The following is a 13,380-nucleotide window of genomic DNA, read 5'->3' on the forward strand; positions in this document are numbered from 1 at the left end:
TCATGTTGGGCTCTTTTTTCTTGCACATAGTAATATCTGCCATAGCAGTCATCAATGAAACCATTGACAAGGGAGAACCCCAAAGTACATTACAAACTTTACAAGCTGATGCCGCCAAACTGTCAAGTATTGTTCCTGACAACAGCCAACTTTATCAGAAGCTTCTCCTCTCTCAAAAGACTGCCAAAGCTCAGGTTAGGATGGTAGAAGGTCACTATGGAAGCATCAACTTGAATCAAAACTGTATGGTAACAGAGACAGAGTATATACACAGTCCAAGTGAAAAATGTAATATTTAACTGATCACACTGTGTCCACCTCTGACATTGTTGCTTATGTTGACTGCAGAAATAGGATTGTTTTCTGTTGTAGTACAGGTTATTATCAGGTGCTCAGCAAATGTGAAATTAAAATGGATCATTTGTTGTTAACTTGTAGAAAGCTGATGAAGATTCAGCAGAACTGTGGCACGGTGAGATTCAACGAACATTAGACAATGCCAATCGTCACTCAGATGAGGCACGGCAGTGTAAGTATTTAAGATAAATAATGATGCTTTGTTTGCAGTACACATACTATATAAAAGGCAATTCACCTCTATACAAAAACAAGAAGGGACTCATCTCGCAGTTGCCTGTGGGATTGTTACTGGGGACAATATAGCTTCTATCTTTTGTTTTTACCTAGTAACGGTCACACAAGCCACTACAATATGAGCCCCATGTTTCTTCTCGTTTCTAAAGTGGCAAATAGGTTATGGCTCAAAAAATGGCGGAATAACTCTTCTATTCCTAATTCTTAAATGTATGAGTCAGTCCCCTAGATGTCTACAAATTAAAAGGAAAATTGTCAGGTTTTGTTTTCATGCCCCTTCTGATGAATTGCGTTATAAAAAATTCCTGATGCTTATCTCCATGTTATTATTGATTGGGAAGTGGCGGTATTTACAACCATGTTTATTTTATTCATTTCCTTTTCCTTCAGTGGCAGAGGGCGTGACTGCAATCAATCAAGCAATTGACGCACAAGATGAGAGGCTCCTGAAGGCTGCTCTCACATACCCTAGGGCCAGTATTTATGGGGTCACATCCAAGTGTATTCAGGAGTACCTTGAAGAGCTCAAAAAACTCAAAGACAGTAAGAAAGATTCAGGTCAGTGACATCTCCTTAGACTTGTATTTTACCTTCCTTTACATGCTCTTGCTGTACACAGCTTTGGTAAGATATGACCACAGGTGTCCCAAGTGATTTCCATTCTGTGAGCACTAGATACATTTACATGTAGTCCAGTGTAGCCTTATCTCTATACTACTCTCTCTGCTCATGGGAGATACTGTGTTAATTTGTTTGAAGTTGGGAATTTTGGCATGAACAAAATGAAGTAGATTCCACTCATGGGGTCACTGCCACATGTTATGATGTGACAGTGACTGATTGTTATCTGTAGAACTCATGGTGTTGGTTGTCTTTGGAGTGACCTGTGTTTAATCCAGTCAAGACGATTATGATGAATTATGTAACATTTGATAAATTGTTCCCGTAGCTACATGTGGGCTCTGTCTACCATTTACCATGAATATTTTCCACTGTGTAATTTTAAGGGCAGCAAAGTGGGGGAAGGGGGAAGGTGAAGATGGTACACATTGATGTTGCATTAAATTGTATGTCCCCCCTCACCCACCCACCCCACCCCTCACCACCAAAAAAAAATAATAAATGACTAAATAAATGAAAATAAAATTGTAAATTCACAGTGCAGGGAAATATTCTTTACTCTAAGTACTTAGTATTATTATTATTAACGTCATATTTATCTTGTAAATTGTAGGTAGCACTTCTGTGTGGTTAGAGCAGAAGACATCGCAAGGTTACTTGTATTTTTACAATACTGAGAGTACTGAAAGTTGCTGGGAAAAACCTGAGAGTATGATCAGCAACTCAGCAGTGCTTACCAGGGAGGAAATTCAAGTGAGTACATCTATATTGGTTTCATTAGTTGATACCTCAGTATTTACCTGCATACATGCTAACTAGTCTACCTGGAAATTGACCACTTCTTGCAATCAAAACAGCTTCAAGTAATTTTCCAGTACATTTCTCAAACTTTGTGTTGTAAACATGCTGAATTTCTCCATGAGCATGGATTAAAAGTAGAGCTATGGTCAGCTGGAATGGTTAATCACTATGACTTGCCCAGTTGTTTTTAGAAAGTATAAGTTGAACATTTCTTGTGCATCTTTGCAAGCCATGCACCTAGATGGCGAGTACCATCAAAATTAAATTTCCATCATTGGCAAGCAGTAAAAAGTGAGTTATTTCTTCTAAGCTGACATGATGCTGTGTTAACAGGGTGTGATATCACGTGTGACAGCCCAGTATGACCGATGGGTTCACATGCAGTCAAATGAGCCACTGATTGTCAAGCTGCAGGCCAACTGGAAAGGATACTTGGCCAGAAAGGCTTACAAAGAAAGAAGAACATTCATCAAAGAACATTTACCAGCAATTATCAAAATACAGGTTGGTTCGCTGACATAATTTTATTGTATCCATGTAGCTGTTATGTTATCATACATGTACATGTATGTGGGTGTGGTAGTTAGCCAAGACTTGAAAAGTAACTGCCTCTAGAAAATTTCTTTTGAAGTTTGTAATGTATAAATCAGGGTGTCAAGATATGGGTGTTCAAATTAGCGAGGCACTACTTTCTAAAAGACAAACTCGTGGAATGGATATGAATCCAAGAAAGACATTTTAAGATGCTGTAATTAATGTACACTTTTGTCCAGTTATATGCCTGGAAAATTTGTAATTAATCAGCTACTAATGAAACTGCTCAACATCTGCCAGTAGCTTTTCAGTAGTGCTAACATCAGAGTAACATGTTGCATTGATAGGCATTTGTGAGAGGATTTATGCAGAGGCTGAAGTACCAAAAGAGGCTTAAAGAGCTCAACAGTCATCCTGAAGAAGTCGTAAAGGTAAGGTGTCCTTCTTAAAATAGTCTTTATATATAACAAGAACAACCCCCAGGTTGCATTTGTTCAGGAACTGGAATATAACAATGTTGATAATAAGGATTACAAAGTTTAAGTTGTTTCTTAATTAGCTTTTGTTCCTTTTTTGCGCAGGTTGGCGGGCGGGGGGGTGTAGCATATAGTATATTGTATGACCAGGATTTCAAAGTAACACAAAGTTATGTTAAGTTCATGTCATAATGAAATTAGACTTTTTGATTACATTTGTACTGATGTTGTGTATTTGTGGGTGTTTAATTGTTCTTCTTCTCTTCTACTAATCAGATTCAATCCTGGGTGAGGATGTCACTTGCCAGAAAAAAATACTTAGAGAGAAGCAAATACTTCAAAGACCATGTAAGATTATCTATTACTTGAAACTATTTGAAGGAGGTCTGTGGGGGTGGCGGGGGGGGGGGGGGTGGTATTTTACATGTAGTTAAAATGTTTACTTAAGCTACATCCAAGAGTGAATCAAGCTAGATGAGGTTAATAATTAACCTCATCAGGAGCTATCTGTATTCAGTAAAATAATTTGGCCAGATTATCCTTCCACATCTCTCCCCCCCCCCCCTTGGGTTTTTTTTTTGTCTATTTTACTAAAGCATAACTTAGAATGTCATCCCTTAGCTTGCTTACAATTGTAGTTCACATTCTGAATACTGAAAATTAGCTTAACAGTTACATGAAAGCCCACCAGATGACTTCTTTTAGGCAATTTTTCAAAAGTCTGTGATTATGTTTAATAATTTCAGTTTATGGACAGGAAAACATTTTAATGAGGAAAAGTAACAAACACAATATATGAAATAGAGAGAGCATGCTTTTGACTTTTGACTTGTTTTGACAAGCTGTGTCAATGTTTTTTTAATGTTATATTCAATGAAGTGATCAATTTCATGTTAGTAGTCTTCTTGAACTGAGGACTGAAACTACCCATGCAATTATGAATTAATAACTTCAATATAGCACAGTTAGCATTTTTAAAATTTGCTGATGCATTGTTTTCTAGAACTCTGCCATAGTGAAGATCCAAGCATGGGTGAGGGCCAATGTTGCTCAAAATGATTATCGAAAACTCAGTGAGTATGATTTATTGTACTTACTCATCAGCATCTGGGAGGCGCTGTAGTGCAATGGTTAGCATGCTGGACTCTGAATCAAGCTATCTGGGTTTGAGCAGTGACTGTGGTCACTGCGTTGTGTTCTTGATCAACACACTAAATACTCTCACAGTGCCACTTTCCTCTCTGTATTAATGGGTACCAGTGAATTTAATGCTGGGGTAACCATGCCATGGACAAGCATCCCTCTCACAGTCACTTGATGCTGTGAAAACTGACTTTACCTTACCTTTTTTTGTATCTTCATTTGTGTACTGGCATGTAACAGAAATTGCTCTATATATGGATGGAATGTTGGCTTAATGAACCGGTGAAGGTCAATGTATAATACCCTTTTGATGACAGTATTGTTACAAAGTTTGTTTTTTCTTTGCAGTCTCCATGCAAGATCCACCTGTGAAGACTGTAAGAAAATTCCTTCATCTTTTGGAACATAGTGATGCAGACTTTGAAGAGGAGCTAGGTATTTAGTAGAACTGCCCTATTTACAAGCCCAGCAGTGGCAGTGGTATTACATGAGGACTTAAACCATAAGACTATTCAATACAATGTACATGTACATGAACATATGTTTTGGTGTCTTCCTCCCTCAGACTAGAATACCTGTTCACTACATAACTGAGAGATTGACATCTGTCAACATATAGGAAAAGCCATTCCTTTTAGAGGAGTGAATACATATAGCAGCTCTAAAAAGTTCAAACTAGCTCAGCTAAGTTTCTTGCATATCAACCATTGTATTTTTAACAGGGGAATGGCCTTCAAAATATAACATGTAACTTTTTTCCTCTCAGCATTGGTATTGTTGGTTAAAACCACCCAAAACTTATATGTACAACAGATGGTCAATGTGCTCTGTGATTTCACTGATGTTTTTAATAATTGATCTGCAGACCTTCAGAAGCTAAGGGCACAGGTTGTGACAGAGATCAGATCAAATCAACAACTAGAAAATGACTTGAGTCTGATGGACATCAAGATTGGACTTCTTGTTAGAAACAGAATCACTCTACAGGTATGAAATGGTTCTGTCTAAAATCAGGAAATTTCACTCTTGTTGTATGTCCTGCTTCTCATGCTACTGTCATCTACAAAAGAGATTACTAAACCTTGGTTGTGTTTATAAGTATATGTTTTTAGGGGCTTTGGCTTTGTTTCTTGTGTTGTTTTTAGTCATGCTGGTTGCAGCTCTTTGATTACTAGTAATGTACATCAGTATTCTCACATCATGGTATTTATACTGTTTCTGTACATGTAGAATTCTGACCTAGGTAACATCAGTCTAAACCATAAAGATGAAGGGGTTCTGTCTTATGTTGCAAACTGTTATAAAATATCATTGTTGTGGTGGGGATTTCTTACAATCTCGGCATTCTTCAGCCTTGGAAATTGTTACGTAAAAGAAATGATGGTAGCAGCTGGAGATAACCATATTCTTATCTCAACTTGATCAAGCCAAATGTTGTTTTTAGGATGTAATACATCATGGAAAGAACTTGAAGCGGGAAAAGCAAGACATGAGCACGGCTTTACAGAGAACCAAAGGAATTAAGTCCCTGAGTAAAGAAAGCCATGAAAAACTAGAGGCATATCAGAACCTGTTTTACTTGCTACAGACAAACCCAGTTTATCTGGCCAAACTGATTTTTGCTATGCCACAAAGTAAATTTACCAAATTCATGGAATCTGTTATATTGACGTTGTACAACTATGCTTCAAATGCTCGGGAAGAGTACTTACTTGTGAAATTATTTGACACTGCGCTCAAAGAGGAAATCAAGTAAGTATCAGTTGATTTGTTTACTTACTCCAAACTACTTGTCTTGATGCATATAGACATTGCAATAGTACAGTTTGTCATGAGTATCATGATGTTTCATTCACTATTCTGAAAGAGTAGAAGACAAATTTTTACACAGTTGTCTTAGTCTGTTTCATAAACCACATGTAGGCCATGGCATTTTCTTCGGTTGTCAAATCAATTCCATTTCACTGCACTCAAGTCCCTGGTTATCAATAAAGGACTTCCAATCACCTTTCTTTGCTGAGCATATGCATGCCAAATGGTCCGTTTTGTTGAAGGGGTGACAGATACCAGGTGTTTGTACCAAAAAAATGTACATTGTAATGCATATGTACTTACAGGTATTCTAGCGATGGAAGCAAAAATGCGCCAAAGATATGTTATGCAATATTCGTTAACTCCATTTTTCTTGCTGTTTAAACCTGAATGGATAAAAGGAATCAAATATGTTTCTTTCTCTTCAACTATTTTATTGACCAAGTCTCATGTAAAGTACGGGATGGTTCCTCACAATTTGAAGCTTTGAATCTAGTATAAATTAAAATATCAACTTTCTTATGTTATTGATTTTTCCCAACAACATATAGGGTTAGCACCATTTCACTTGAACTAAAATTACTTTTCAACGAATTTTGTAACTGTAATTACACATTATGTTTAATGAAAAGCTTTACATCAGTTTCTATTGCTATATTAGGTGAAATCATTTCTCTTTCTTTTAGTTCAAAAGTTGATCAAATACAGGAGATTGTAACAGGTAATCCAGCAGTCATTAGAATGGTGGTGCACTTTAATAGGTGAGTTTAGCAAACTAGAAGTGACCAATTTAACAGCCTGGTGTAGGGTGCAAGCAATTGACGTCACTTAAAGAACAGTGAGATGTTATGCCCAACCACTGATGAAAAAGTAAATATTGTGACATTCTAAAAACACATAGTTGAAAGATGTTTTGTGAAACTGTTTAGTGCTATGTTGCAAATCACCAAACCAGTTAGTATGACGGGACTCTAGTTATTTAGTTTGCAAATGTCGTAATTGTCTTTATTACAGTGCCATTTATTCCACTTTGTGTATGTGCGATTTGATATATTTACCCACCACTCTGTGCAACATGTTCATGAAGGTTGACAGTAACCTTGATCTCGTGGAGTTGCGATAAAATTAGAGGATCTTTTTTTCATTATCTAATTATTGTACAATCTTTTCCGTTTCATTTTCGCAGAGGTACCAGGGGTCAGAGCTCACTGAGAGAACTTTTGCAGCCATTGGTAGAAGGTGTTCTCAATGACAAGAACCTGTCAATAAATACCAACCCACTTGAGGTCTACAAAGCCTGGATTAATCAAATGGAGTCAGAGACAGGAGAAGCAAGGTTCAAACATCTTAAGCATTTGTCTATGGTGTAAAACAAAAGTTGTTTTTCACTTTATTTGCTACCTTTGTGGATTTACTGTTCATTATGTAGCTTCTTCTTAAACTCACTGATCATTAATCAATCAGTGTTTTGAAACCTGATCGCAATCAGCATAGATTTTTCGATTTTATTTGCCCATTTTCCCCTTAGTTTTAGTTTCCATTGAGAGGATAAATGCTCGAGACGTGTTTCACTATATTTCTAAACACCTTGAAGTTGGTCAAACCTACTCCCAAGTGCGTCGTATTTACAAATCTCTTTTTGGAATTTGGAAATGTGGTAAAGCACGGTCTGTCGTGTTTGTTGTATTGAGGACAAATACAGTGTGTGGTACAGGTAGATATTGCAATTTGGTACGTATTATCATTTCAGTGGGAATGACTAAACATCTTAAAATGTATGGTGAACTGCTGCGTAAATTGTACTTTTAATTATATGGCTAAGTTGCTTAAGGCCAAATTTTAACACTAATGACGAAAATCTAGTTTCTTTGTGATTTGTGATTTTCAACAGTGTCCTGTTATCCAGAATCTAACTTTCTGCTTTGAGTGTTATATATTTATGATATATCCTCATTTCCTATATCTGTAAACTGGCGATCATCACCGGCTTATAGATACAAATGAGATGATTTAGAACTGACCAACGTACACAAGACAGTTATTGGCCTCCGTTCATGATCAGTGTGAACTGCATGTTAATTTTCTACCCACTGTACTGTTTAGTAAACTGCCATATGATGTGGAACCAGAGCAAGCGCTTAAACACCCTGAAGTGCGAGACAGAATAGAAGCAGCCATGAAGAGGCTGACACAAGCAACAGACACGTTTTTAAACTCCATTGTGGAGTCCGGTGACAAAATCCCGTAAGTATCATGTCCTCATAGCATACGTAACGTTGGGTTGGGTAAGTTTTCCTGGTCTTGCGTGCGGCTTACATTGCTTATGGACTGTCTGTGTGACTTTCCCAGTGTTTCTAACTAATTAGAATAAAGATTTTGCCTTCCCAGCCAATAAGGTAAAGAGTGGATTATGCACAAGTGATTTTTCCAGCACTCCGCCAACGGCTGTATGTTTTTGTGTAATTTTGCTTCGTTTTCTGTCAAAGTGATCAGCTCTATTATGACGTTGTTTTAAGTTTTGTAAACATTTTCACAAGGGTTCGTAATTACTATATATCCAATATTGTACTGCTGTTTATCCACTGACAGGTATGGTATGAGATACGTTGCCATGTCTCTGAGAGTGGCGCTGGCTGAAAAGTTTCCAGAAGTACCAGAGGCAGAGATATTGAAGGTAACTGTTGCGACGTGTTTATATCAGGTGTGCCCTTCGCTGTACAGAGTGCATTAGTCCAGGAATAATGAATCAAGTGGCAAATATGTTGCCCTACACACACTCTACAACACAGGATGCACAGCTTCAAGGATGCAGTTGAATGACATCTATGTAATAATTGTGTGTTTTCTGTATCTTCGTCATGTTGTTAAGTGATAAGTACACTTAAAGCTGTTTTAAAAGACACCTCCGGAACCCTCACTAGTGTCCTCTTAACACAGGTCCTTTCACAGAAAGTATGGGAAGAAAAGTTTGAGACTTTCGGAGTCAACTTAATAGAGGGCTTTCATTGCACTGGCACTATATCTCTAATGCAGTAGGTCAGAAACTAGAGTGCTGATAATTTGTATTCATTTGTAGGTTGTAGGTAACTTGATCTACTACAGATATATGAACCCTGCTATCGTAGCACCGGATGCTTTTGACATCGTGTCGTTTGGTGTAGACAAGGGATTGACTCCTGATCAGGTACATCAATGTTCATACCTTTCCTGTAATCTGCAAATACGTTCATGGCCAAGGACTACATGTAGTTGTCTTCTTGTATTTCACGTGCAATAAATTTGAACGTTACAGAAGGAAATTGGTACAGACCAACTGCATATATCAGTTTAGATATTAGACAGTTGAAGAATTCTGAACGTTGAAGGCAAACGGCAAAAATTGCCTCTGATTCGGTTTGAACACATGCTAAAACGAAAGAGAAATATTCCCCAATTCCCATCAAATACAACTACTCTCACTGCAGTGTACCAACGGCTTAAGGCAGATGGCAAAAGTTTAATTTTTGCGCTTTGCCGTCGCTCGTAACTCAACTTGACTAATGATTATTTTTTTATCTTTAGCGAAGAAATCTGGGATCCATTGCAAAGATTTTACAGTACGCAGCATCAAACAAAATGGTAAGAATCTATATCTGCTGTGTTCAAGTCCAGAAATATTAAACTAGGACAAGATATCAAAAAACACAATAAAGATATGTACGTTTTTGGTTTTAACTGAAAATAGGAATGACAAAAAAATCTTGTCACACTGAATTAAGCGACTTGTTGACTTGTGTGTGACTCTTATTGGTCACACTTCGTGTAAACGGATAGTTTCGTTTCATTTAAGATAAAGTTATCGTCAGTGGAACGTTTTGCATGTTTAAAGAATGGAATATGCATGGCACGTAACTGTATTCAATGTATTCAAGACTTTATATTGGCAGCGAAATTAGCAGCGTTATTAGTTCTGAACTTACTGCTCAAAGAAAGGTATTTTACCCAGATAGGAAGACACCGTGTTATCGAGACTCGAGCAGCGTCTGATGTGGATCCTGACCCGGATCATAAGCCTGAACATGTTGTTAGTACAAGTTGGCTTAACATGACATCTTGTCCAGGACACGTAGTTTTTGTTACTTGGTTAATTTTCATTTTGCATCAAGTTGATTCTAAGGCTGAAGTCAACCTCCTGAGCACCATCTTAGTTTTGGTTACTTACTGACAAGGGTTTTTGGGGTCATGTTTATCCACTGAAACCTTATGAGTGTTATAGATAAGTGGAAACCTGCTCTCGTACTTCGTTATCTCTGCAAAGCCTGATGCAAATGGAAGAGTGCTTTCGAGAGAACTGTAGAGTTTGGGTCAATCCGAGTTGCAGTCGAGGGTTTGCACAGGAACGTTATGTTCTCCAACTCATTTTCATATTTGCGTGTAACTGTTCTCATTGCTAAAAAATTGCTTTCCATTATCGACACTTGTGAAGTTCGTTGACTTGCTGCACGTTAAGTTGTTGGTGATTCTTGCTGTCCCAGTTGAATTTCTGCTTCTGTTAAATTTGAGTTATTGCCATTTTCCCTTAGTTTGGAGGTGAGAGTGCCCATCTTAGCCCTCTAAATGGCTACATTGCAGAGGCCCATCAGAGATTCAAGTGAGTTTCCAGGACAAATCGTAACCTCTCTGTTAAAAGCATCACGTTCAGTTGCTCTTGCCTGATCACATGGTTCCTGCTAATTCCTTTTAGTGAGCCATTCAAATTTGTAGCAACAATTTCTGGCTGTGTATTAGAAATGAATGTATTTCTTTCCGTCTGGAAGATATATCATCTTGGAAGGGTGTTTTGTGTCTTTTTCTTCAGTGATATTGCTTTCTGTACAATTTAGGGCTGTGACTCTTATCCACGCTACTAAGGGAAAATTATTGCATTCTTATGTCATTAACTTGACTGTATGTGATTTCTTGTAACTGTATTGCAGGAGATTTTTCTTGGAAGTGTCCACAGTGGAAGAACCAGAGGGCCATTTTAACATAGATGAGTACACGGACGTGGTGATGGTCACAAAACCAGTGATTTACATCTCAGTGCAGGAGATCTGTGATACTCACACTCTACTGTTAGATCATAGAGACGAAATAGCACCTGATTCCAACGACCCTCTCCATGAGCTACTTGATGACCTTGGTGATGCACCGTGTGTTGAGGCACTGTTAGGTAACTCAACTCAGTTTGCACATCACTATATCAATTTTCCAATACTTCGTTCTTAGAACAGTCAAGGTTGAACGCTACAGTTGCCTCGTTTTCGGCTGGAATGGATGCCTCTCAGAATGTGGCATTGCAACTCGGAGAGTGTTGTGTGATTTAGGTCAACACTGTAGAGTTTTAGTTAGTATTCAATTGACCGGTAGTAAATATCGTCGTTTTCTTCTAGAAATACTTTGCTCAAAAATCCCTCTTTACGGGTTAAGGCAGAGATCTACCTTAAGAGCTATGAATGGTCTGCAGTTTACAGATTTGTTTTGTCAAAAAACCATTGGTCTCACACTTAACATAAGGGAGGGGTAAGGGTTATTCCCGAACGGATTGTCTTCATTCAGCATTTTTAGCACTCTTAATGCAATGTTTAGGCAATGGGTTATTTGCTCCGTATGTTTACTGTAAAACAAGTTGCTTTATTTGCCACATTTCCTCTTCCCTTGTTATAACATCTGATTAACACCTGTATCTTCTCGATTGCTTGTTGTCCGTTTTTGTCTATTGGGCTTTCAAAATACTGCTCAAAGAAATTTGTAGTGGTGATGGACTCTGAGGTATAAAATTTAAGCTGTAGTCTGACTGTAAGTTGTTCTTGTGACAGGTGAAACAGCACCAGTTGATGGAGAAGACCCGACACGTTCGTCAAAAACGGAGATCTCGTTAACTCTGACCAACAAGTTTGAGGTTCCAGAAGATGATGACTCTGACATGAGGGCGTTGTTTGTCAGGTAAACTACGCGTTATTTGATTATTTGAGCACTCTAAAAAAACAGCTCAGTAGAATGGCCGTCACATGATCACTAGGCAATTCTATGTAACTTTACCACTGACATTGTGAGCAACAATTAACATGGTTGACAAGGGACTGGTTTTCAAGGTCAGGGAAAATGCCGGGAATTTTGGTATCTGGGTATTTTTGACTACTATTGAATGTCGTGGAAGTCAGTAAATTTATTCTACAATGGGTGCCAGTTTTGATATTGAGTGTTGCCGCTGTTGTTGTTCTTGTTGGAGCAAACGTGTTCAATAAATAGTCGCTTAAAATTGTCTTTTGTGTTGTTTTTTTTTTAAAAAACGACTTTGATGAATCCAAATTTGTTACGTTTATACGAATTCTGCGATATAAATGGGATAAAAATACGCTCCAGATATTAAGGTCGTGAAACTTTTCACCATGTATCGTACTGACTGTGAAACAAGTTGCACCAGTGGTTTCGTATAGATAAATTGGGGCGCAGGGATGGCGCAGTGGTGAGAGTGCTCGCCTTCCACCAATGTGGCCCGAGTTCGATTCTGGCCCAGTGTCATATGTGAGTTGAGTTTGTTGTTGGTTCTCGCCTTGCTCCGAAGGTTTTTCTCCGGGTACTCCGGTTTTCCTCCTTCCTGAAAAACCAACATTTCCAATTTCCAAATGATCAGGATTGACGACCCACATGAAAACCAGCTAATGCTGATGTGGCTTCCTCTCTAGATATTATAACTTAGTTTAGTTTTAGTTTAGTTTAGTTTAGTTTAGTTTAGTTTAGTTTAGTTTAGTTTAGTTTAGTTTAGTTTAGTTTAGTTTAGTTTAGTTTAGTTTAGTTTAGTTTAGTTTAGTTTAGTTTAGTTTAGTTTAGTTTAGTTTAGTTTAGTTTAGTTTAGTTTAGTTTAGTTTAGTTTAATTTACTTTAGTTTACTTTAGTTTACTTTAGTTTAGTTTACTTTACTTTAGTTTAGTTTACTTTAGTTTAGTTTTGTTTTGTTTTGTTTTATTTTATTTCGTTAGTTTCGCCTTATCTTGCACGCAGCATTGAATATTTCAATATTTCACGCAGTTCGTGAATGATGCCGAGAATTGCTCTTGGCAGATTGCCTTGCAATCACCCAATATTATGAGACATCTTGCGTTGCCTCTAGCTGTAACTTCTTTTGACATGTAATGTTTTGTCCTGTAGAACAAAAAGAATGATCGTTGATGTATTGAATGTCCAAGCTGGTGAAAATCTGACAGAAATTCTCGAGACACCCGCCTCTGACGAGCAGGTAAGACTGGTGTTAATTGATCTCTATTTAATTTGTTAATCACTAGTTAATCACCCGATGAAAAAGTGGATTTACAATTTGTGTTCTAAAACATGGCTGCTTCCCGAAACTATCCAGGTAAACCATTTTCGCTTTGTTTTT

The 13,380-nt window shown here is 37.7% G+C and overlaps 1 protein-coding gene across 1 annotated transcript in view; it reads left to right on the forward strand.

Moving 5' to 3' along the window:
- Positions 1–13,380, forward strand: part of LOC145502874 (ras GTPase-activating-like protein IQGAP1) — a 31,781-nt gene that overhangs the window by 13,550 nt on the left and 4,851 nt on the right. Inside the window, exons 17-37 of the mRNA XM_081482280.1 lie at positions 31–194; positions 439–529; positions 985–1,152; positions 1,829–1,968; positions 2,350–2,520; positions 2,898–2,981; positions 3,303–3,374; positions 4,030–4,099; positions 4,518–4,604; positions 5,035–5,156; positions 5,614–5,921; positions 6,668–6,742; positions 7,168–7,317; positions 8,085–8,225; positions 8,571–8,655; positions 9,058–9,165; positions 9,543–9,599; positions 10,544–10,611; positions 10,937–11,172; positions 11,819–11,945; positions 13,152–13,239. Coding sequence (XP_081338406.1) covers positions 31–194; positions 439–529; positions 985–1,152; positions 1,829–1,968; positions 2,350–2,520; positions 2,898–2,981; positions 3,303–3,374; positions 4,030–4,099; positions 4,518–4,604; positions 5,035–5,156; positions 5,614–5,921; positions 6,668–6,742; positions 7,168–7,317; positions 8,085–8,225; positions 8,571–8,655; positions 9,058–9,165; positions 9,543–9,599; positions 10,544–10,611; positions 10,937–11,172; positions 11,819–11,945; positions 13,152–13,239 — 2,612 coding nt within the window. The remainder of the gene's footprint in view (positions 1–30; positions 195–438; positions 530–984; positions 1,153–1,828; positions 1,969–2,349; positions 2,521–2,897; positions 2,982–3,302; positions 3,375–4,029; positions 4,100–4,517; positions 4,605–5,034; positions 5,157–5,613; positions 5,922–6,667; positions 6,743–7,167; positions 7,318–8,084; positions 8,226–8,570; positions 8,656–9,057; positions 9,166–9,542; positions 9,600–10,543; positions 10,612–10,936; positions 11,173–11,818; positions 11,946–13,151; positions 13,240–13,380) is intronic.

Source organism: Orbicella franksi, chromosome 1 (assembly GCF_964199315.1).
Source record: "Orbicella franksi chromosome 1, jaOrbFran1.1, whole genome shotgun sequence".
Classification (NCBI taxonomy): Eukaryota; Metazoa; Cnidaria; class Anthozoa; order Scleractinia; family Merulinidae; genus Orbicella; species Orbicella franksi.